Source organism: Podarcis gaigeae (assembly GCF_964106915.1).
Source record: "Podarcis gaigeae genome assembly, chromosome: 5".
NCBI classification, from domain to species: domain Eukaryota; kingdom Metazoa; phylum Chordata; class Lepidosauria; order Squamata; family Lacertidae; genus Podarcis; species Podarcis gaigeae.
Window position 1 is genome coordinate 98191358 of NC_139681.1, and position 22957 is coordinate 98214314.

The 22957-nt window shown below is 48.7% G+C and overlaps 1 protein-coding gene across 4 annotated transcripts in view; it reads right to left on the minus strand.

The window, feature by feature from the left end:
• Positions 1 to 22957, minus strand: part of MASP1 (MBL associated serine protease 1) — a 112363-nt gene that overhangs the window by 38002 nt on the left and 51404 nt on the right. For 3 of the 4 annotated variants that reach the window (XM_083739479.1, XM_083739481.1, XM_083739480.1), the window contains exons 7-9: positions 22472 to 22590; positions 19705 to 19783; positions 2150 to 2287 (exon numbers count right to left, since the gene is read on the minus strand). In XM_083739479.1, the coding sequence (XP_083595605.1) occupies positions 2150 to 2287; positions 19705 to 19783; positions 22472 to 22590 (336 nt within the window). Of the gene's footprint in view, positions 1 to 2149; positions 2288 to 15090; positions 16185 to 16496; positions 18342 to 19704; positions 19784 to 22471; positions 22591 to 22957 lie in introns of those variants that run through there. The other variant, XR_014564345.1, reaches the window with a different exon arrangement.

The window sequence follows — 22957 nt, forward strand, 5'->3', positions numbered from 1 at the left end:
CTTACTTGGAAAATCAATACCACCCAGGTGGTTAAGAAAGCCCAACAGAGACTCCATTTTCTCAGAGTATTGTGAAAGAACGATGTCAACCAACATTTGATGTCTCCTTCTACCGGTCAAAAATAGAAAGTGTCCTTTCATACTGGTACGCTGGTTTGACATCAACTGATAGGAAGTGCCTACAGAGGGTGGTGAATCCAGCACAAGATATTATGGGCTGTCCCCTGAATCTGCTGGATGACAACGCGGAAGAACGTTGCCTCAGGAGAATGAGGAAAATTCTCAGGGATGATTCCCACCCTGGCTGGCACTTTCTTGATCTCCTGCCCTCAGGCAGAAGATATAGAAGCAGGATTAGTCGCACCAACAGGGTAAAGAACAGCTTCTATCTGTGGGCTGCTGAATGAAAAGATAACAACAGGGCAACGGACTTTTGTGTTTGGTGGGTGTGCGTCAGTAAACGAGGGGAATTAAGACTAAGATTGCTGAGTGGCGGGTGCTCGTGTAATCTCACTGTATACAAGTTGTACAAGTGACAATCAAGTATTTCAATCCAAGATTCTAAAATTCTATTCTCTTGATTGTTTTGGTTGTTCCCTTCCGAACCTTCTCCCAACCCTATAATCTCCTTTGTGAGGTGACGCGACCAGAACGCTACAAAATATTCCAAATGCAGTTGAGATCTATAGCCAGCGATGAAGAAGACTGCTGAGGGAGGGAAGGAATAGAGATGGGCTGGAAACTGGGGGGAACCTCTGTTTGAAAACGAAGGCATTGCGTGCAGCCATCCCCACTAGTAGCCATCGGTAGGCTTATCTTCCGTGACAACAAGAGATGTTTTAGAAGTGCAAGGAAGCAGCCCCAGGCAACAGGCCTGACACAGGATATTGCTAGGCAAAGGCACGGAGACAAAATCAATACTTCTGCAGCGCTGCTGTCAGAAGGGAAAGCTGGAATGGCCCTGAAGGCGCAGGAAGGTGATTTCCTAAGAATGCAATGCATGTCCTGCCTCTCCTCACACAGAGACCGAAGACAGGAGGAGAACTCTCAATGCTGGTTACGGTGGCTTCTGAGCCAGGGCCTGAATTCCACCTGGCAGCGACATACGTATAAGCAAATCGAATGTGAGATGAGCTTTCTGCTCAGTGGAACTGGAACCATTTTGAAAACAATTGGAAAACTGCACTGGGGATTTGAGTGTCGGTGACGACACTGGCGCTGACCAGTACATGCCCACAGAAGCCAGTTCAAAGTGAACTACTACACCAAAATGCTGCTGGATTCCCCCTCCTGGATTCCCCCTCCTCTCACAATTGAACATATCTACTTAACATGTTGGCATCACCTTGCCAACAAATGTCCGTATAGTTAAAGCTATGGTTTTCCCAGTAGTGATGTATGGAAGTGAGAGCTGGATCATAAAGAAAGCTCATCACTGAATAATTGATGCTTTTGAATTCTGGTGCTGGAGGAGACTCTTGAGAGTCCCGTAGACTGCAAGAAGATCAAACCTATCCCTTCTGAAGGAAATCAGCCCTGAGTGCTCACTGGAAGGACAGATCCTGAAGCTGAGGCTCCAGTACTTTGGCCACCTCATGAGAAGAGAAGACTCCCTGGAAAAGACCCTGAGGTTGAGAAAGACGGAGGGCACAAGGAGAAGGGGACAACGGAGGACGAGATGGTGGGACAGTGTTCTCGAAGCTACCAGCATGAGTTTGACCAAACTGCGGGAGGCAGTGGAAGACAGGAGGGCCTGGCGTGCTCTGGTCCAGGGGGTCACGAAGAGGCGGACAAGACTAAACTACTAAACAACAACAAACTTAACATGCTCTTAAATCCCCACCCTCTGTTTGCCAGTGGCTATGAGCCACAACAGCTAGTGGAGCCTCCACGTACAGGGGCACTCTACCTGCAAATATTGGATAACTTATTGCGGACAAATAGCCATTGTACTCTGCTTGCGGGCTTCCTAGTGGCCTTTAGAAGGCAACTCTTGAGCACAGGCTCCTGGACCAGCTACATTTCTTGACCATCTTACCAGCTCTTTGTGGTCTTCTGTGAATGCTGCTTATCCCTTGTCCAGTCGCTGCTGCCCACCCAGCATGCAAACCGGACACCCCCCCCCCCACCGCAGGACAGCCGCTCTCACCTGTGACGTTGGGGACCATCTCGTAGTATGGATGCTGGCAGGAATACTGGATCGCCGACTGGTACGTGGTCAGGTTGTGTCGGGTGGAGAAGGTGACAAAGCCGTGGTCCAGCTCTCGTGGCGCCTTGCAGTCTGCAACTGGAAAGCCGAGCAGAGGGGAGGGTTTGGAAAAAAAAGCCTCTGAGAATTAACTTGGAGTCTTGTGGCTCTAAAGCGATCCCCTGCCCCCTTCAAAAAAGTCCAGCGTCCATCTTTGTAATGCCAGCTGGTCAAGGAGGGAAATTGCAGCTACTAGCCAGATTGCTGATGGGCGCTGGTTATAGAGGGCAGACAATTTGCTTGCTACAATAACAGAGCTCTACTGGCTGTGCCCATCTGTTTCCACTGGTGGAGGAAGGGGGGTGCAGCCCGCTCCAGGTGTCATCCCTGAGGGGGGTGACATCGCCGCACCCCCCACCATGCGGGAAGCACCCCTGGACGCTTGCCACATGGGTGGCAAGCAGCTAGGGACACTCGCTGGGTGGGTGGCTCCCCCTGACGCTCACCAGGCTAGGGAGGCTTACAGTTGCGGGTGGCTAACTCCGCCCCCACGGGCTGGCTAGCCCCGCCCCCATGCCGCTCTGAGTGCCAGAGCAGGTAGCTCCACGTCTGCCTGTTTCTGGGCACAATTCAAAATGCTAATCACAACCTACAAAACCCTACATGGAATAGGTCCAGGCTATCTGTATCCCCTTACAAGAACCTGCCCAGCTTTTGGGATCTTCAGAGCAGCCCCTTCTCTTGGTCTCTTGGAAAGCATGGATGGGAAAAGGCGACCCGGCTGAAGGCCTGCTTGTAGGCTTCCCAGAGGCACCTTATTGACATGGGCCTGATCCAGTCCCAGGGCTCTTCTTCTTATGGTCTGATGCTTAAGGGTGGGAGCTGTGACATAAGAAAACCCACCCCAGGATGCAATGCGGTCCTCAGGCTTGCACTGGGACAGGGAGGCAGGGGCGTACAAAGTGGGGGGCGGAGAGGGTGGTCCGTCTCGGGTGCCACAAATGGCCCCTGCCTCCCCCCAGCTGTAGAGCAGCCAAGGGCTTATGGGCGCCACTTGCGCGCCATCCGTATGGGCTGCCGCACATGCGCAGCCTGTATGGCCGCCGTGCACAAGTGGCAGCCCGTACAGAGTGCACATGTGTTGTTATGTACTGAAGTTCTCACCCTGGGCCAGCAGGGGGATACTGTAGATAGTTATGCAAATAAGGGATGTTCAGTGATTGGATAGTTTTAGAAAACTGTTACAGTTGCGTTGTACTGGAGCTCTATATAAGCAGGCTGGCTGAACCCTTCAGTTCAGTTCTGTTCTGGCCTGTGAATAAACAAGAGCTGTTTGAAGAATCGCTGTGTCATCTGATATGTCCACCCACAACTTAACATGTGTGGCATCCTGTATGGAGTGCGCATGTGCGGCAGCCCGTATGGTGGCTGTGCGTGTGCACTCCGTACGGTATACCACACAAGCGCACTCTGTACGGGGTGCCCCATCCCTCAGTGTCCTGCCCCGGGTGCCAGAGAGGGTTCCTCCGCCACTGCGGGGAGGGTGCCAGTTATAAGATTGGATGTTCCTTGCAGCTTACTGGATATGATGGGCTGACTTTTTGCAGTCTGGAATGATTGCACTTTGCACAGATGATTGCACTTTGCGCACTGCATTCTTGAGTGATAGTTTTATGACCGCCTCTGAGCCTTCGTGTAGAGCAAAGTCTGTTTGCGTAGAAGAAAGTTTGAACCTCCCCAGGCCCCACTCCCTAGAGAGGCCGGTGCTGTGCTTTGAAAGAATGAAGCAAACGAGGGTTGCACAATTTGTTCTTATTTAACACCGACAGGTTTAATTTAATTGGTTTAACTTGCATCCTTGATTCCAGTTACGCAAGAGTATCTGCTCTCTCTGTTTGAGTGTCGCTGTGTTTTTCCTTTTTTCTTTTTTGCAGAAGAAAATAATTTGTTCTATATTGGTTGTGCAGCGTTTCCCCACCTTGTTTGCAGGATCCAGAATCCATGTCTAGGAACACAGGGGGCCTTGAAAGAGGGCTGACTCCCCTATCAACTGTATGGGAAAACCCAACCGGAAGACCAGTTGTATATCGAGGAGGCAGCGATTCAAACATGGTTACCCTTCCTGCCTCTGTTCCTTCCTTTTCCCTGGTGACCTTCTCTGATGTCCTAATCTCTGATGTCCTAATTAATGTTAGAAATTGTTATTGTGGGACATTGAAAGGAGGTGGCTATCTATAAAATCAAATGGTTTGGAGAGGGTGATTTAGAAGCTCGTGCACAGACTGCTCAGTTGCAGGGCTGTCTAATCTAAGCTACCACGGAGAGTCACTTCGCCACTACTTCGGGACTTCCAAGTGCATGTCCTGGTATGTATATATATATATTGCTTGCTGGGGACGTGGATGGCGCTGTGGTCTAAACCACTGAGCCTCTTGGGCTTGCCGATTGGAAGGTCGGCAGTTTGAATCCCTGCAACGGTGTGAGCCCCCGTTGCTCTGTCCCAGCTCCTGCCAACCTAGCAGTTCAAAAGCACACCAGTGCAAGCAGATAAATAGGTATCTCTCTGGCGGGAAGGTAAATGGCACTTCCATGCGCTCTGGTTTCCGTCACGGTGTTCCATTGCACCAAAAGCGGTTTAGTCCTGTTGGCCACATGATCCGGAAAGCTGTCTGTGGACAAACACCGGCTCCCTCGGCCTGAAAGTGAGATGAGCGCCGCAACCCCATAGTCGCCTTTGACTGGACTTAACCATACAGCGGCCCTTTACCTTTTAGGTAAAGGTAAAGTTAAAGGGACCCCTGACCATTAGGTCCATCCAGTCGTGGCTGACTCTGGGGTTGCGGTGCTCATCTCGCTTCCGGGTCATGTGGCCAGCAGGAGTAAGCTGCTTCTGGCGAACCAGAGCAGCGCACGGAAACACCATTTACCTTTCCGCCGGAGCGGTACCTATTTATCTACTTGCACTTTGATGTGCTTTCGAACTGCTAGGTTGGCAGGGGCACGGACCGAGCACCGGGAGCTCACCCTGTCGCAGGGATTCGAACCACCAACCTTCTGATTGGAAGTCCTAGGCTCTGTGGTTTAACCCACAGTGCCACCTTTACCATTTACCTTCCCTTATATATTGCTTGCTAGTTAGGAATAAAATCTTCTTCTCACTTGCGTTTTGTATTGCTTCTAAATTCCAAAGAAAAGAACCGCCTTGCATTTGGCAAGACACCAACTTCCTTCAGGGACATCGGAGGTGATAAGAGTTGGTTTTCCTTTTTCAGGATATAGCGGTCCAGCAGGAGATGGCAGGGATTTGCCCTCCCTTGCCTGATCAGTCTCTTCCTCCACCTCTGACAGGTCCCCTTCCTATCTGTCATTGACAGCTCTGCCCCTTCCACTCCCCCTTGCCCTGGCTCCTGGCTGGCACTGAACGCCATAAATAAATAAATAGATGAACCCCCACCCATCTAGCTGGGTTTCTCCAGCCACTCTGAGCGGCTTCCAACAGAACACTCAAATACAATAACCTATTAAACATTAAAAGCTTCCCTAAACAGGGCTGCCTTCAGATGTCTTCTAAAAATCTGGTAGTTGTTTTTCTCTTTGACATCTGGTGGGAGGGCATTCCACAGGGCGGGTGCCACTACTGAGAAGGCCCTCTGCCTGGTTTCCTATAACTTGGCTTCTCATAGCGAGGGAACCACCAGAAGGCCCTCGGCGCTGGACCTCAGTGTCCGGGCAGAACAATGGAGGTGGAGACGCTCCTTCAGGTCTACTGGGCCAAGGACATTTCGGGCTTGAAAGGTCAGCACCAACACTTTGAATTGTGCTCGGAAACGTACTGGGAGCCAGTGTAGGTCTTTCAAGACCAGCGTTATATGGTCTCGGTGGCTGCACATTCTTGATTAGTTGTAGTTTCTGGGTCACCTTCAAAGGGAGCCCCACGTAGAGCTCATTGCAGTAGTCCAAGCGGGAGATAACTGGAGAATGCACCACTCTGGCGAGACAGTCTGTGGGCAGGTAGGGTCTCAGTCTGCGTACCAGATGGAGCTGGTAAACAGCTGCCCTGGACACAGAATCGACCTGCGCCTCCATGGACAGCTGTGAGTCCAGAATGACTCTCAGGCTGTGCACCTGGTCCATCAGGGGCACAGTTACCCCGTTCAGGACCAGGGAGTCCTCCACACCCACCCGCCTCCTGTCCCCCCAAAACAGTACTTCTGTCTTGTCAGGATTCAACCTCAACCTGTCAGCCGCCACCCATCCTCCAACAGCCTCCAGACAGCCTCACACAGGACCTTCGCCGCCTTCACTGGTTCCGATTTGAAAGAGAGGTAGAGCTGGGTATCATCGTAAATCACTCTCCCCCCTCTCCTGGCTCAGTCTCCAGCCCATTTGCCTCAGCACCAGAGCCCTGCCAGTCCCTGACACTGGGTCCCTCTGGGCCATACCTGGTGTTATGTACTGAAGTTCTCACCCTGGGCCAGCAGGGGGATACTGTGGATAGTTTTCACTCAGGTCCACATATGCAAATAAGGGATTGAAAGTGACGTTCAGTGATTAGATAGTTACAGAAAGTGGTTACTGTTGCATTCTAGTGGAGCTCTTTATAAGCAGGCTGGCTGAACCCTTCAGTTCAGTTCAGTTCTGGCCTGTGAATAAACAAGAGCTGTTTGAAGACTCGCTGTGTCGTCTGATATGTTCACCCACGACTTAACACCTGGCATTAGCCCCAGGGGGCAGAGCAGCTGGAAGGAAAGAAGGCCTGGCCCCCGTGCCGTCCCGAAAGCGTCCAATTTCCTCTCAGTGGTGTCCTACCCTCCGGAATTCAGGTCAACGAGGAAGAGAGAACTCTACGCAGCAAAAAGGTTTCCCTGAAGCTGAAAACTTTGAAAAGGAGGATTTTAATCACCTGGGAAGGGGGGGGGTGTGGAGAAGGAAGGTGCAAGGAACTCAGTAAACTTGCGAGAGGAGAAATTTGCAAGGGAAGAGGTGAGATGCAAAGAATTATGTTAATTAATGGCAAATGAAGCCTGGCCTATTTTTAGTTGGTTGGAGTTGCATATTTATATCAGGCATTGAAGGAGACATTGCAAGGGGGAATTTCTGCATAAGGGATGGAGAGAACAGGTGAGCTGATCCACTGATGGACCCATTTCTGGCTGGGCAGCTAATGCCTGCTAGCTGATAGGGGGGAGGAATGCTGGACCATATGCACATAGGAAGCTGTGTCATAATATTGGCCCACCTAGGGCAGTCTCAGGGACGCGGGTGGCGCTGTGGTTTAAACCACAGAGCCTCGGACTTGCTGATCAGAAGGTCAGCAGTTCGAATCCCTGCAACAGGGTGAGCTCCCGTTGCTCGGTCCCTGCTCCTGCCAACCCAGCAGTTTGAAAGCACGTCAAAGTGCAAGTAGATAAATAGGTACCACTCTGGCAGGAAGGTAAACGGTGTTTCTGTGCGCTGCTCTGGTTCGCCAGAAGTGGCTTAGTCCTGCTGGCCACATGACCCGGAAGCTGTACGCCGGCTCCCTCGGCCTGTAAAGCGAGATGAGAGCCGCAAACCCAGAGTTGTCCGCGACTGGACCTACTGGTCAGGGGTCTCTTTACCTATACCTAGGGCAGTATCATCTATTCTGGCTTGCAGGGTTTCAGACTGGGCTCCTTTCCAGCCCGACCAGAGATGCAACGTTCAGGGACCTTCTGCATGCAAAGTGGATACTCTCCCACTGAACTATGCCCTTGGTCCACAGGGGGATGGACTAGATGGTCCTTGGGGGTCCCCTCCAACTCTGCAGTTCAGTTTTTCATTGGCTCACACAGAATTCTGGTTTCAGGGTGTGTTTAAAGCCCTTTGTGGCTTAGGGCCCTCGTATTTATGGGACCACCTCTCCTGGTCTGCCCCACAGAAGACCTTAAGGTCCATGAATAACCATAGTTTAGAGGTCCCAGGTCCTAAGGAAGTCAGACTATCCTCCACCAGGGCCAGGACCTTCTCAGTGATGGCTCCGACCTATTGGAATGCTCTGTTCCATGAGACAAGGGCCCTGCAGGATTTAATCTCCTTCTGTTGGGCCTGTAAGACAGAGCTATTCCGCCTGGCCTTTAATTTGAATTCAGCCTGATCTTTTATTTCCCTTCTCTTCCTTCCCCCTCCCCTTTTATGAAGATCACCCGCTCTGAGACCCCACAGCTAATTCTCCCCTGGCCCCCTCATTAGCCCAAGTAGGACCAATTCAGCCAGCTAGCGCTGGGGATTATCTAATTGATTTTTGATTTTTATTGTCATTCATGTTTTTATACTCTATTTTATGCTGTTTTTATAATTGAGTGTTTTAAAGTGTTTTAAATTTGTTGTTAGCCACCCTGAGGCCAGTTTTTGAACCAGGAAGGGCGGGGTATAAATAAAATTATTATTGTTATTATTATTATTATTATTAGCAGGCAACTACTGGTGACTGTTCTGGGCAAACCCTCTATAGGGTCCAGCACATGATACCACCTGGATCTCCCGCATAGCATAGTTGAAAAATGGAAGGGGAACGGACTCATTAAAATAAAATACAGAATTTATTCCAGCACCTACCGTATTTTTCGCTCTATAACACGCACCCGACCATAACACGCACATAGTTTTTAGAGGAGGAAAATCCGTAGGCATGCCACCCATAGGTATTCCCTCCATAACACGCACAGACATTTCCCCTTACTTTTTAGGAGGAAAAAAGTGAGTGTTATGGTGCAAAAAATACGGTATTTCCTCAGCTTCTATGGATCTTTCTCACGCTTCTGAGAGGCTTCGAGTATGCGCATTTGAGCTAGCGAGGAAGAATTTGCTCTCTTTTCTTTTCCTTTAGCCAACTGCCTAATCTTGCCTTTCCCACCAACAAGGGCATTTTGGGAAGAGAAAATAATGATTGGTGAATGGTAGAAAGGATAGCAAAGACTGGGGAAGGCCAGGCCAGGTTACATATCACATGGATTTCTCAAAGCAGAGAATGTCCATTGCACAAGAGAGATTGCCAGAGACAGGAAGAACTGTTTGCCTTTCGAATATTTGGGTACCGGTGATTGGGAAGCAATGTGTGGGTGTAGGGAGATCTAGCTAAAATGTCCCCCCCTCCCCTCCCCTCCTGGGTTTCGCCATAGAGCCGATGACCTTTAGGCTGGAGAAACCCGGAGTACTTCCTGGAATGGGCTCATAAACAGCTCCCCCAAACTCCAGCAAAGAAAGATAAATTTGAACCATCCCATCATTAGGGAAGAAATTAATTCACCTAAGTGCAGATAAAGCCACATCTCCCAACACATGGGGAGAGTAGATCTATGCTGTTTGGTAGGATTTTATCTTTTATACAACACATGCAGACACCCAGGACTCCCGCTCCATGGTACAATGTGAAATTTGGCTTTCCTATTTATAGAATAATAGAATTGTAGGGCTGGAAGGGACCCAAAGGCCATCTAGTCTGACCCCTTGCAATGCAGGAATCACAGGTAAAGAATCTTCTGAAAGGTGGCCATCCAACCTCTGCTTAAAGGTCTCTAAGGAAGGAGAACTCTCCACCTCCCAAGGGAGTCTGTTCCACTTTCCAACAGCTCTTACACCAGAAAGCTATTCCTAATGTTCAGTCATAATGTAAAGACTGTGGAGAGAATAATTGGGTGCACTCTTCCCACCTTGGATCAAGTCTATGCTTCCAGGTGTCATAAGAAAACTGCAGAAATAGTGCAGGATAGTGCGCACCCCGGAAATGCTCTCTTTCAGTTTCTGCCTTCTGGAAGAAGGTAAGGTAAAAGGTAAAGGGACCCCTGACCATTAGGTCCAGTCGTGGCCGACTCTGGGGTTGCGGCGCTCATCTCGCTTTATTGGCCAAGGGAGCCGGCGTACAGCTCCCGGGTCATGTGGCCAGCATGACTAAGCTGCTTCTGGCGAACCAGAGCAGCGCACAGAAACGCCGTTTACCTTCCCGCTGGAGCGGTACCTATTTATCTGATTGCACTTTGACGTGCTTTCGAACTGCTAGGTTGGCAGGAGCAGGGACCGAGCAACGGGAGCTCACTCCGTCACGGGGATTCGAACCGCTGACCTTCTGATTGGCAAGTCCTAGGCTCTGTGGTTGAACCCACAGCGCCACCCGCGTTCCACAGGGTTATAAAGACTAGGACTAGCCGCCTGAGAAACAGTTGCTATCCAAATGCGATTTTGGTTTTAAATGCAGTGTAAGGTAGTCTTTGTGGGAGTGTATTGTATTTAAAAATGGGGTATCAGAGTTTTTAGGGGGCCAACCAGGTGGGGATAGCTGGGATTGTTGGTTTTTGAATGTCTGATGTAGATTTTTCAATTTCGTTGTTCTGTATGGGACAATGACAATAAAGATTATTGTATCATATCGTAATTTCCTTTCTTGCAACTTGAAGCCATGGGTTCGAGTCCTACCCTCCAGAGCAGGAGAAAACAAGCTTGCTTCCATGGGACAGCCCTTCAGATATTTGAAGATGGCTATCATATCACCTTGTACTCTACCAGCAAAATGTGACGTCTCTTCTCAATATGCTGCACTGCTTTTTTGTACCTCTATTATTTTCACCGTATCCATTTGTTTCATTTACTTCAATATTATTAGTTACAGATAGGTAGCCGTGTTGGTCTGCCCTAGTCAAAACAAAAAAATTCCTTCCAGTAGAACCTTAAAGACCAACTAAGTTAGTTCTTGGTATGAGCTTTCGTGTGCATGCACACGAAAGCTCATACCAAGAACTAAGCTCATACCAAGAACTAACTTAGTTGGTCTTTAAGGTGCTACTGGAAGGATTTTTTTTGTTTTCAATATTATTATTTTTTAAGGAAAGAAATTGAGTGTAAAACAGCAGTGGTGGGTGGCCATGGAAACAAGCAAAGGGACCAAAAATTCCCCCACTTACGTCCTGTGTGCTTATGAGACAGCTATTTCCACCCCTTTTCTTGAGCAGAGATATTGTCATTGAGTAATCCCAGTGTCTCTGCATTCCTCGACGCAAAGGGCTGCTCTCATCACTCAGCCAAGAGAAACAGATGGGCCGCTATGTGCCGTGGTGAAGGCTGGGGGTGGGGAGGCAATGTTTTCCTCTCAGAGTTGTCCCCAGAGTATTCTCCCAGGGACAGATTTGCTTTGCCAACGTGGAGGCGACAGATTTTCACAGTGGGCCAAGCAGATGGCCTGTGCTTCCTTCTCCTCCGCCACCACCTCCAGATGTCTGGTGGAAAATACGAAGGATGAAATAACACAACTGCCTTGAGCATCATTTGGGAACTTTCCCCTGCGTTTGTTGAGGCACATGATTGACGTTGCCAAATGTGATGCTTTACTCATTTTGAGTGGAAGTGGTGTTATGTACTGAGCTGAATCCTAGAACAATAGGATCCAGAATGCAGCAGTCTGATTGGTCCGCAGGAGCCACCCAATCCAGCTCCAGGTGGACGTGAATCAGCGACCTGATTGGCCTGCAGGAGCAGCCCGGAAGTAGCCTATCACTTGGGGCCCATTGTGTAAATGATGTATATATGGAGCGACGTTTTGGAGAAAGTTTCATTCACTGCTACTATGAGCTGAATAAAGAGCATGAAATTCACACTCGACTCGGAGTATATTTCACCTGGTGAAGGAGAAGAGCCTTGCGGAATGAGGCTAGTCCAGGGTAAACGATGGTCTTTCAAATTTTGGTGGCATCCTCTGCGAGGCCAAAATTCACCCCCTGCCTCCCACCTTCTGTTTTGCGTGTGCATCATAAAAAGGGATGTGGGTGGCGCTGTGGTCTAAACCACTGAGCCTCTTGGGTTTGCCGATTGGAAGGTTGGCGGTTTGAATCCCTGCGACAGGGTTAGCTCCTGTTGCTCGGTCCCAGCTCCTGCCAACCTAGCAGTTCGAAAGCACTCCAGTGAAAGCAGATAAATAGGTACCACTGTGGTGGGAAGGTAAATGGCATTTCCGTGCGCTGTGGCTTCCGTCACGGTGTCCCGTTGCGCCAGAAGCGGTTTAGTTCTGCTGGCCACATGACCCGGAAAGCTGTCTGTGGACAAATGCCAGCTCCCTCGGCCTGAAAGCGAGATGAGTGTCGCAACCCCATAGTCTCCTTTGACTGGACTTAACCGTCCAGGGGTCCTTTACCTTTTACCTTTACCTTTACTACATCATAATTGTGACACTTTGCAGTGCCCCACTTAGCTCGGTGCCCAGTGTGGGAGAACCGGTCACCCAAATCTGCTTCTGGGTCAGTTGCCCATCATAGCCCGACATTCTCTTCCCAGTGTGGCCAACCACAAAGAACTATGGAACTCCCTGCCACAGGAGACAGCAGTGGTCTCCGACTAGGATAGCTTTCAAAGAGGATTAGACAACTTCACAGAGGAGAGGGAAATCGATGGCTTCCAACCACAACGGCTGTGTTCTGCCTTCACAGTTGGAGGCAGCAATAACATTAACCTAACTAGCCTATAGTATCTGAGATCCCCCTGGAACCTTAAAAAAATAAAAATCAGTGTTGCACTGGCCAGTTTGCAGTGCTCCAGTACAGAGGCTGATCTCAGGGACAAGTTACATACATAATTTTTGTTAGTGGGTGAGCAATTTCACTTTTGAGTTCTTCAAGCATTCTCAGCTGAGTGGAAGATTTTTTGGGTAAAACTAAGAGATTTCTGCCCTGACACTGCTTCCAGCTGAAGTATTCCAGCTATGTCCATATGCCAACCCTATTCAGTTCCTCAGACTCCTTTCCTGTGAAAGTTAGTTCGGGCACAGGATTTTACCGTAAAAAATCCTTTCAGCTTCTCTGCAAACTCCTTATTCTCCTTCAGCACACTTTAGATTCCTTTGCCATCCAACTGCCTCACTAGCTGGTCTCTTGTTACTGATGCATTTTTCAGTTGCTGGATCTTTCCACAAGGGCCGGCATTGATGCCAAAATCCAGCATCATCTGAGCTCTGCAACCAGTGGTGTTGCAACCGGGGGGGTGGGGGGAGCAGGCAGGGCGCCCCGGGTTCCATGTCTGCAGGGATGACAAGAAGTCAACCTGCGGGGGCTCGTGGTGGCACGAGCAGCCATCACGCCGCCGCAGCCGCATGCGGGGGATCCTCTGTTTTTGGCAGTAGCAGCGACAGAGGGATCTTGGCAGCGTCCGTAAGGCGCTAGAGCGGTGCCGGCGGCAAACCACTATACAGCACATGTGCAGCGTCATTACATACAGTGCATGCAACGTACATAGCGATGCCGCACATGCACCCTATGTAGCAATGCCCACCCCGGGTGTCACAGCGCCTTCCTTTGCTCCTGTCTCCAAGTGCAGCTTTCTCCCGACTGAGTGTTTGAGGACCGGGACATTCACAGGGAAACCAAAATACTCATTTACAAAGCTATTGTACTACCAACCTTACTGTATGCTTTGGAAACATAGATCACTTATAAACGCCATCTCCAACTCCTCAAAAGATTCCATCAATGATGTCTCTGAAAATTTTTACACATCACTTGGGAAGACAGGCGAACTAATGCCAGTGTATTGGAAGAAGCAAAAATCACCAGTGTTGAAGCAATGATTCTTCAACTTCAACTTCGTTGGACTGGTCATGTTGTGCAGATGCCTGATGATCGTCTTCCAAAGCAACTACTCTATTCCAGACTTAAAAATGGAAAGCGTAATGCTGGTGGTCAACAAAAGAGGTTTAAAGACTGTCTCAAGGCAAATCTTTAAAAATGTAGTATAAACACTGACAACTGGGAAACACTGGCCTGCGAGTGCTCCAGTTTGAGAACAGCCTTTGCCAAAGGTGTCATGGGCTTTGAAAACGCTCAAACTCAGGATGAAAGGGAGAAATGCGATAAGAGGAAGGCACTGTGGCCACCTCCTGCCTGGAAACCTACATCCCCACTGTGGAAGGATGTGTGGATCCAGAATTGGCCTCCACAGACACTTACAGCCCAACTGTTAAAACTGTGTTTATGGAAGACAATCTTACTCGGCTATAAGTGATCGCCAAAGAAGAAGACTGATACATTTAAAGAATTTTGTTCCTGTGCAGTTTTTAGGTTTTAGCAGTGTGTTCCTCAGTTTCTTTTTTCCCCTTTTAACTCTCTTTGCTGTCTGCTTGTATTTCTTTTGTCCATGTTTGTATGCCTTTCTGCTCTCCCAATTTGGTCAAATGTTTCCTTTTTTCTGAAGAAAGCCTTCTTGCCTCTAATGGCTTCTTTGATTCTACTCATTAATCAAACTGGCATCGTCTTGGCCCTCATGGTACCTTTCTCAATCTCCAGGAGATATCGAGCTGAATTTGTCCTATTTTGGCTTTAACCCCTCCCCCCCAGCATTTTGAAGAGATTTGACCCTCTCCAAGTGGTGTTGGGCAAGGGACACATATTGCCCCCAAGACTGTCAGTATTTTGCAGGATAAATTCGTGGGCATACCAGGCTCATGAAATGAAAGTGGATTAAAACCCTCTGTCACCTTGTGCAAAAGCCCACGAAAAAGGCCCACAAACCCTGGCTGGAAAATGCTTTGAAAAGTGTGGGGTGCATTTACTTTAGCTCATTATGTATCATTTCCCAGAAAATGTTTAAAAATGCATTTGTTAAAAAACCAGAAGCCTTTTTACTAGGTATAACAGGCGAAGAGCTACCAAGAGAAGACAAAAGACTTTTTATATATGCAACAGCAGCAGCGAGAACGCTCCTAGCCCAGAGATGGAAGGAAGGAGAGGTATCAACAAAAGAAAAATGGCAGATGAAACTGATGGGGTATGTGGAGATGGCGAAACTGACGAGGAAGATCTGAAACCAGGAAGATCAAGTATTTTCTAAAGACTGGAGCAAATTTGTAATTTATCACTGTAAACAGTTAAAATCACTGGCAGGGATGTAATGGCATTTGTAAGGTGGAATTTTGTATGATAATTATAGATATTGAATAGATGGATAATGGTAAAAGTTGCAGCAAACTTAATCTTAAACATGGAACCCGTGGAAGGAGGGAAGAAGGTCCGAAGGTTCAAAGGAACCTTGTACTTTAATGTTTGAAATGGTTATGTTAAAATGTATAAAACTGTGAAAAAACCAATAAAAATTGTTTTTTTTTAAAAAACGAATGAGTAACGGGAAGATGCATGAGTGCTATGCATGCAAACCAAGATGAACTGCGAAGGCCCCCCCAGGCCCCCCACCAACAAAGTGGAACAAATGCAATATCTTCCAAGCGGTTCTTCCCATTTCCTAATCCTAATCCTCGTGAAAACCCATCAACATTTTTAGTGCAAATTTCACCTGATATACACATTTTTTTTCTGTGTGATTGTGCATCGTATACACAATTTTTTTTGTAAAACCAGTTTCTTCTAATACAATGCATTCTTGTATGTTCTTTTAACGAATGTATGCATTGCTGTGTCCTCTTTACCCTGGTATATGCATTTATGTCTACATTATTTGGCTGGAGACCTGCTCTGCAAAATGAGGAAAAGCGTGAATTTTGAAGGATGGCTGTGTCAACGGCTCTCGCACTGCTTCAGAAAGTGTGAATTAGGTACGCTCACCTTTAAATGTGAACTGAACCGAGTTTATCCCCCATCCACAATTCAAAGTGCACCCCTGCAAATACAGCAGGCCTGGAGTGTTGCACACAATTGGCTTAACAAGTTAAACACATCACTGAACATTCGCATTGCTTTTGATCCTATGACTCAATACATACACAAGGGAGAGTCAATGTGATGCCCTCCAGATTCTATTGAACTTCAACGACCATCAGCCCCAGCCACCCCAGCCAGCTGCCAAGGATGATGGGAGTTGTAGTTCAGCAACACCTAAAGGGCACCACATGGGCTGTGCCTGCCGAACAGCATAGAATCACAGAATTGTAGAGTTTAAAGGGACCCTGAGGTCCTCTAGTCCAACCCCCTGCAATGCAGAAACCACAGATAATGTGTGAATCAGCCCAATGCCAGCAAATACATTTGCTTGTGAACTGGCTCTTCCATTACTATACAGTGGTGCCCCGCAAGATGAATGCCTCGCAAGACGAAAAACTCGCTAGACGAAAGAGTTTTCCGTTTTTTGAGGTGCTTCGCAAGACGAATTTCCCTATGGGCTTGCTTCGCAAGACGAAACGTCTTGCAAGTTCTTGCGAGTTTTTTTCCTTTTTCTTAAAGCCGCTAAGCCATTAATAGCCGCTAAGCCGCTAAGCCGCTAATAGCGCTAATCCGCTAAGCCGCTAATAGCCATGCTTCGCAAGACGAAAAAACTGCTAGACGAAGAGACTCGCGGAACAGATTAATTGTGTCTTGCGAGGCACCACTGTAGTTGCTAATAAACCTAATATGCCTAACGTCTAGATGAGCAGAGCTACCTTGCCTTAATCGATGCATCTCGTCTAGGAATTGTAGCTATGCCACCTTGCAATGTATGCTGCTGTGTTCGACCTTCCGGAATTGGAGTGTGATTCGTGGCGAGAGGGTGCGTTCCCTCTGAAATTTAATCTCCTTTTTTTATTTGGATGCTGGCCTCATGACAGTGGAGATCAATCTTGGGACTTTACTTCTTTTCCTTCATGCTTCTCTTTGAGTTAGAGGAGCTGAATCTTTCGAATGGGGGTCATCTGCTTGGGTCTCTAAGCTGGGGGAGTAATAAGTGGACCTGCTCTTTTTTTGCCTTTTTGTGTACACTGTTTGCTATGGCTGTCCGGGCGGACTTTTGCTGAATTGGCAAAGTGTCTGTGAAAACCCAGATGTATGGCAAGTAGGGCAGGTTTTTTTTGTTTTAAAAAATGCTTTAAAAATCCCCCCCAAAGCACCCAAACTTAACAACTCCCCCCCCCCCAAACCAGATATGCAGATAAAATTGTTGCCCAAGAAACAGAAATCAGGGAGGTTCCATTTTCCCCAACGCTGTGTTTTCATGCTAGGAAAAGCTTCGCTTTCTGGATTTCTGCCTGTCAGGCACCGGAGCACGATGCGAAAGAAAAGCTGCCAGCCCTTCAGTCAGCATAATTTTGCATATTAGCAAAAAGTAAAATGGAAGTAGTTTTAAAAGTGGGCAGCGCACTTCATTGATACATAGAGCTTTGCAACGAAGAGTCCTGGTAGCTGTACTGCCTTAAGGGTGCCAGAGTTCCCTGGAAGATGGATTGATTCTTAAACCGCTCTAGCAATTGCAGCTCGGGGGGGGGGGGGGGAATAAGAGGCCTCCTACCAATTCTCAGCACCCTTAACAAATTACACTGCCCAGGATTCTCTGGGGTAAATCGTGACTGTTTAACGTGGCATCACAGTGCTTTAAGTGCATAGGGGAGATGGGGCCATAGTCTAACTTCTGCATAAACTTTGTGCAACCAAATCAAGATGACCGCTCAACAAACAGGACCTCTGGAGGACCCACTTTGGCTTCCATGAGTAGATCTGAAGGTGCACGTGGTCAGCGCATGGAAGTCAGAGGCGGGGCCTGCCGCTACGATCCTAATTGCCCCATGCGTTTACTGATGCTTGCTGGATTTGAAGCATCTAAAGGGGTCCACCGCTCACCCCAGACTTGCTTTTCAGCCGGTTGAATTCAAGAACGATAGAAGTAACACCATGTTAAAAGAGAGAGACTTGGACCCTCCATCTCAGTGCTGGGGTAAAAGTCAGGAAATGAGTTAACATTGAGCAAAGGGGGGGGGGGTGGAACAGCCCATCACCAAGAAAAGCAGAGTTAGCTCAGCCAGTCCTTGAAAAATATTTTTTTTTTCATTCGGGTGGATGCAGGTATGGAGTGTCCCAAAGCAGAGAACCAGAGGCAAGCAGCGCATGCATGCCCCACGCCTGTGGAAGCCATCGCTGGAGTTACTCCCCTCAGTTACGGAGAGCATTTTTGTTTCAAGCCGTGCATTGATGCCTATGTCCTGCCTTCTCTCTCGCCAATCCCAGAGTCAAGAGCGTGTCCGAGCAGGAAGAGGGTCCCAGGCAGAATGAATGCAAAAACAGGGGAGCTGGCGCCCCCCCTGAAATTTGACTGGGGTGGTGGCAGAAGTGGCCCCCATGTAAGGTCTTTGGACCACCCGCTCTCTGAACGGTGCCGTGCGCAATACACCTTGGTCAGTCTGCCATGCGCTCCACCTCCTCTTTGATCTCCGTCCTGTTGTCTGTTGTTTCAGCTCCAGCAACTGTTCCGAAGGCAGAAGAGGACGGGAGGGAGGAAAGTCCAGAGAAGGGCAAGGAAGGGCAGGAAGCAGAAAAAGAGAAAGCAGGAATTAGTAGTCAGGCGGCGAGAGGGAGAGCATGCAGGAGGCAGCCAGTAACACCAGGAGCCATTCATAAAAGGATGCACAGCCTCAAATCCCCAAGCAAGGAGGGCAGGCACTAAGTTATTGATCACACTCAGTCATGCTAAACGGTACCCGGGGGAGGGGGGTGGGTCTTGTGTGTTCATTAGTCTGGAATCCTTAATCATTGGGCTGGGTGTTCATCAGTAAGCGGATGATACCCAGCTCTACCTCTCTTTCAAATCAGAACCAGTGAAGGCGGTGAAGGTCCTGTGTGAGTGTCTGGAGGCGGTTGGAGGATGGATGGCGGCTAATAGATTGAGGTTGAATCCTGACAAGACAGAAGTACTGTTTTCGGGGGACAGGGGGCGGGTGGGTGTGGAGGACTCCCTGGTCCTGAATGGGACAACTGTGCCCCTGAAGGACCAGGTGTGCAGCCTGGGAGTCATTTTGGACTCACAGCTGTCCATGGAGGCACAGGTCAAATCCGTGTCCAGGGCAGCTGTCTCCCAGCTCCATCTGGTACGTAGGCTGAGACCCTATCTGTCCACAGACTGTCTCGTCAGAGTGGTGTATGCTCTGGTTATCTCCTGCTTGGACTACTGCAATGCGCTCTACGTGGGGCTACCTTTGAAGGTGACCCGGAAACTACAACTAATCCAGAACGCGGCAGCTAAACTGGTGACTGGGAGCGGCTGCCGAGACCACATAACACCGGTCTTGAAAGACCTACATTGGCTCCCAGTACGTTTCCAAGCACAATTCAAAGTGTTGGTGCTGACCTTTAAAGCCCTAAATGGCCTCGGTCCAGTATATCTGAAGGAGAGTCTCTACCCCTATCGTTCTACCTGGACACTGATGTCCAGTGCCGAGGGCCTTCTGGCTGTTCCCTCACTGCGAGAAGCCAAGTTACATGGAACCAGGCAGAGGGTCTTCTCGGTAGTGGCACCCGCCCTGTGGAACACCTTCCCACCAGATGTCAAAGAGAAAAACAACTACCAGACAATTCAATCTGTTACAGGTGCCACATACGTAAAACCTGCTCTGCATTTGTATGAAATTGATCGCTTAGTGTGGCAGCCCCTAAACTCTGGAACTCCCCGCCTATTGACACCTTCCCTGAGCTTTTTTCGGCGCTGGCTAAAACCATATTTTGTTTAGACAACCAAATCCAGACACGAAGAATGTTGATGCATGTTTTGATCTCATCCGAGGAGCGTCCCTTTACGCCAGCGCTTAGGAAACGATGGAAAGAGGGGCTTACTTTTGCAGATAGGGACCTTGTTGCTCCACAAGCCATCCTTCATGCACTCGATCTGGAACGTCTCGCTCTCCACGCCATCCTGCAAAGAAGCAACGGGGGAGCGTTGTGGAAGAGGGAGGGGTAAAATGCAACTGCTATGAAGGCTTCCTTATCACACCTCTGGAGCATAGCTGTCAACTGTCCCTTATTTGGCGGGAAAGTCCCTTATCCCAGCGCTGTGTCCCACTGCTGTCCCTTATTGATGATGTCCCTTAAATTTCCCGGGTTTCAAAGGAAGCAGCTCCTCTCCTTCCCTCCCTGCCGGCCAGGGAGGAGGGAGGCTCCAACTGTGTTGCTTGGCTGCGTTGCTCACCCAATAAGGAGTCTAAGAACGACTGGGGGGTGGAGCTTGCATGCCTTGTGCTGATCAAATTGGTTGCATTGCCTGGGGACTCGCCTTTGCTCAGCGCTTCCCAGCGGAGAGGTGACGGTGGTTTCCCTTGCTGCATCCCCTTTGCCGGGTTGCTGCGCTGTGGGAACCACTGCTTGAGGCTTCGTTTGGCTGCTGGTTGACTAAAATCCCTTATTTTGGCTGCTGGTCCCTTATTTTCAAATCTGTAAGTTGACAGCTATGCTCTGGAGGGAGCACCCTCAAGAAACTAAGCCTGTAGGATTTGGGGGTGTTTAGCCTGGAAAAGAGGGGACTGAAAGGAGATAGGAAAGACATTTTCAAATCTCCAAAGGGCTGTCCCATGGAAGACGGAACAAGCTCGTTTTCTCCTGTTCCGGAAGATAGGACTCGAACCCATGGCTTCAGGTCACAAGATAGGACATTCCAACTAAATATCAGGAAGAACTTTCCGACAATAAGAGCTGTTTGACAGTGGAACAGACTCTCTTGAGCGGTTGTGGACTCTCCTTCCTTGGAGGTTTTTAATCAGAGGATGGATGGCCAACTGTCATGGATGCTTTAGCTGAGATTCTTACATTGCGCAGGCTTGGACTAGATGTCCCTTGGGGGTCCCACAGAATTCTATGATTCTGTGAAATCTAAACACCCTGTTAAAAAATCAGGATGAGTTATTGCCCAGTTGCGATTCGAAATAGATAGTAATAGAAATGAACTAGTCAAAAGCAATAATTAAAATATATGAGACAAAATTAGAAGCTGTAATTAAAAAGCAGCTTCCAATTGTTGTATAACTGCCCTGTAAACAAATGCTCAATAAAGGCTGAATGTAATCTGAACTCCATGCAGGCATTGTGCAAACTCTTCAGGGTGGGTGGTTAATAAAGAGGTCCTTTAGATGACCCTTCTAGGTTTTTGTGTTTAAAAAACCCTGCCTTTCCTCCAGTTCATAGTCCAAAGAGGCTAATGACCAAAAATGCAAAACAAGATGTTTTAAGCAAGAAGGTATAGCATTGAAGTAGGGATGCAGGTGGCGCCGTGGGTTAAACCACAGAGCCTAGGGCTTGCCGATCAGAAGGTCGGCGGTTCGAATCCCCACGACGGGGTGAGCTCCTGTTGCTCGGTCCCTGCTCCTGCCAACCTAGCAGTTCGAAAGCATGTCAAAGTGCAAGTAGATAAATAGGTACCACTCCGACAGGAAGGTAAATGCCGTTTCTGTGCGCTGGTCTGGTGCGCCAGAAGCGGCTTAGTCATGCTGGCCACATGACCCAGAAGCTGCACGCCGGCTCCCTTGGCCAATAAAGCGAGATGAGCGCCGCAACCCCAGAGTCGGTCACGACTGGACCTAATGGTCAGGGGTCCCTTTACCTTTTTATAGCATTGAAAGTGGAACAATGGAAGTTTCCATATGCTGAGTGAGACCATTGGTCCAGCTAACTGATACTGTCTGCACTGGCTGGCAGCAGTCCTCCAGGGTTTCAGGGTGGGTCTTTCCAGCCCAACTGATGATACCAGGAATCAAACCTGAGACATTCTCCATGAAAAGCAGATGCTCTATCACTGGGCAACGCCCCTTTCCAACTGGTTAATTTTGGGACCAACGAGGCAAATGTGATGGAGCCCTCAGCTGGGCTCCCAGTAGCATACTCTCCAACATTCCACTGGAGTAAACTGGGACGCGTGTCTTTGGGTGCTGCTCTCTTGCACGAGTCAGCAGCTGTGTTTTTTGGTGCCACGAGAGAGAATGGAAACACCAGCCCTGAAAGACCTACATTGGCTCCCAGTACGTTTCCGAGCACAATTCAAAGTGTTGGTGCTGACCTTTAAAGCCCTAAAGAGCCTCAGTCCTGTATATCCGAAGGAGCGTCTCCACCCCCATCGTTCTGCCCGGACACTGTGGTCCAGCGCCGAGGGTATTCTGGCAGTTCCCTCATTGCGAGAAGTAAAAATACAGGGAACAGAGGGCCTTCTCGGTGGTGGCGCCCACCCTGTGGAACGCCCTGTCACCAGATGTCAAGGAAATAAACAACTGTCTGACTTTTAGAAGACATCTGAAGGCAGCCCTGTTTAGGGAAGTTTTTAATGCTTGAAGTTTTATCGTGTTTTTAATATTCTGTTGGGAGCCGCCCAGAGTGGCAGGGGAAACCCAGCCAGATGGATGGGAAATAAATAAATGAATAAATAAATCATCATCATCATGGTACCACTGCAAACTCATCCTCCCCCCTGAGCTCAGCGGCGCTGGAGGGGGGAAACAGGACATTCCGGGATCCAATCAGAAGCCGGAATGCCTTCTGTAATTCTAGGATGTGCAAGGGAACGTGGGACAGTGGTAGAAGATGCTCTAAGTGCCGCCATAGCCCTCCCCCCCCATCGTACCTTTAGGACGTTGTATCCGGTGTTGCAGCTGACGACCACCTGGTCCTTGAAGGTGTACGTGGCCTGGGAGGGCTCAATCTTGCCGTGGGCAGGAGGCTCCACAAGTGGGCAGGGGTCCCCTGTGGGGCGCATGCAGGTAGAGAGAAAGAAAAGGGAGGAGCCCCCAGGTGATGATCGACATAACAGAATCCGTAACAGTTTGAAAATGAAATAAACTATGCAACTACGGCGGCAAGGTTATTGATTGCCAAAAATGGGAAAAGCAGTAGCGTCCCAACTAAAACAGGCTGGTTATGTAAAATGTTTACCCATTGTTGTCTTTTTAATTGTATATATAGCTTGTTTTATGTTGCTATTTCCGTTGGCTAATGCGAATAAAGTCTGTCTCTCATCTATCTATCTATCTATCTATCTATCTATCTATCTATCTATCTATCTCTATCTATCTATCTATCTATCTATCTATCTATATCTATCTATCATCTA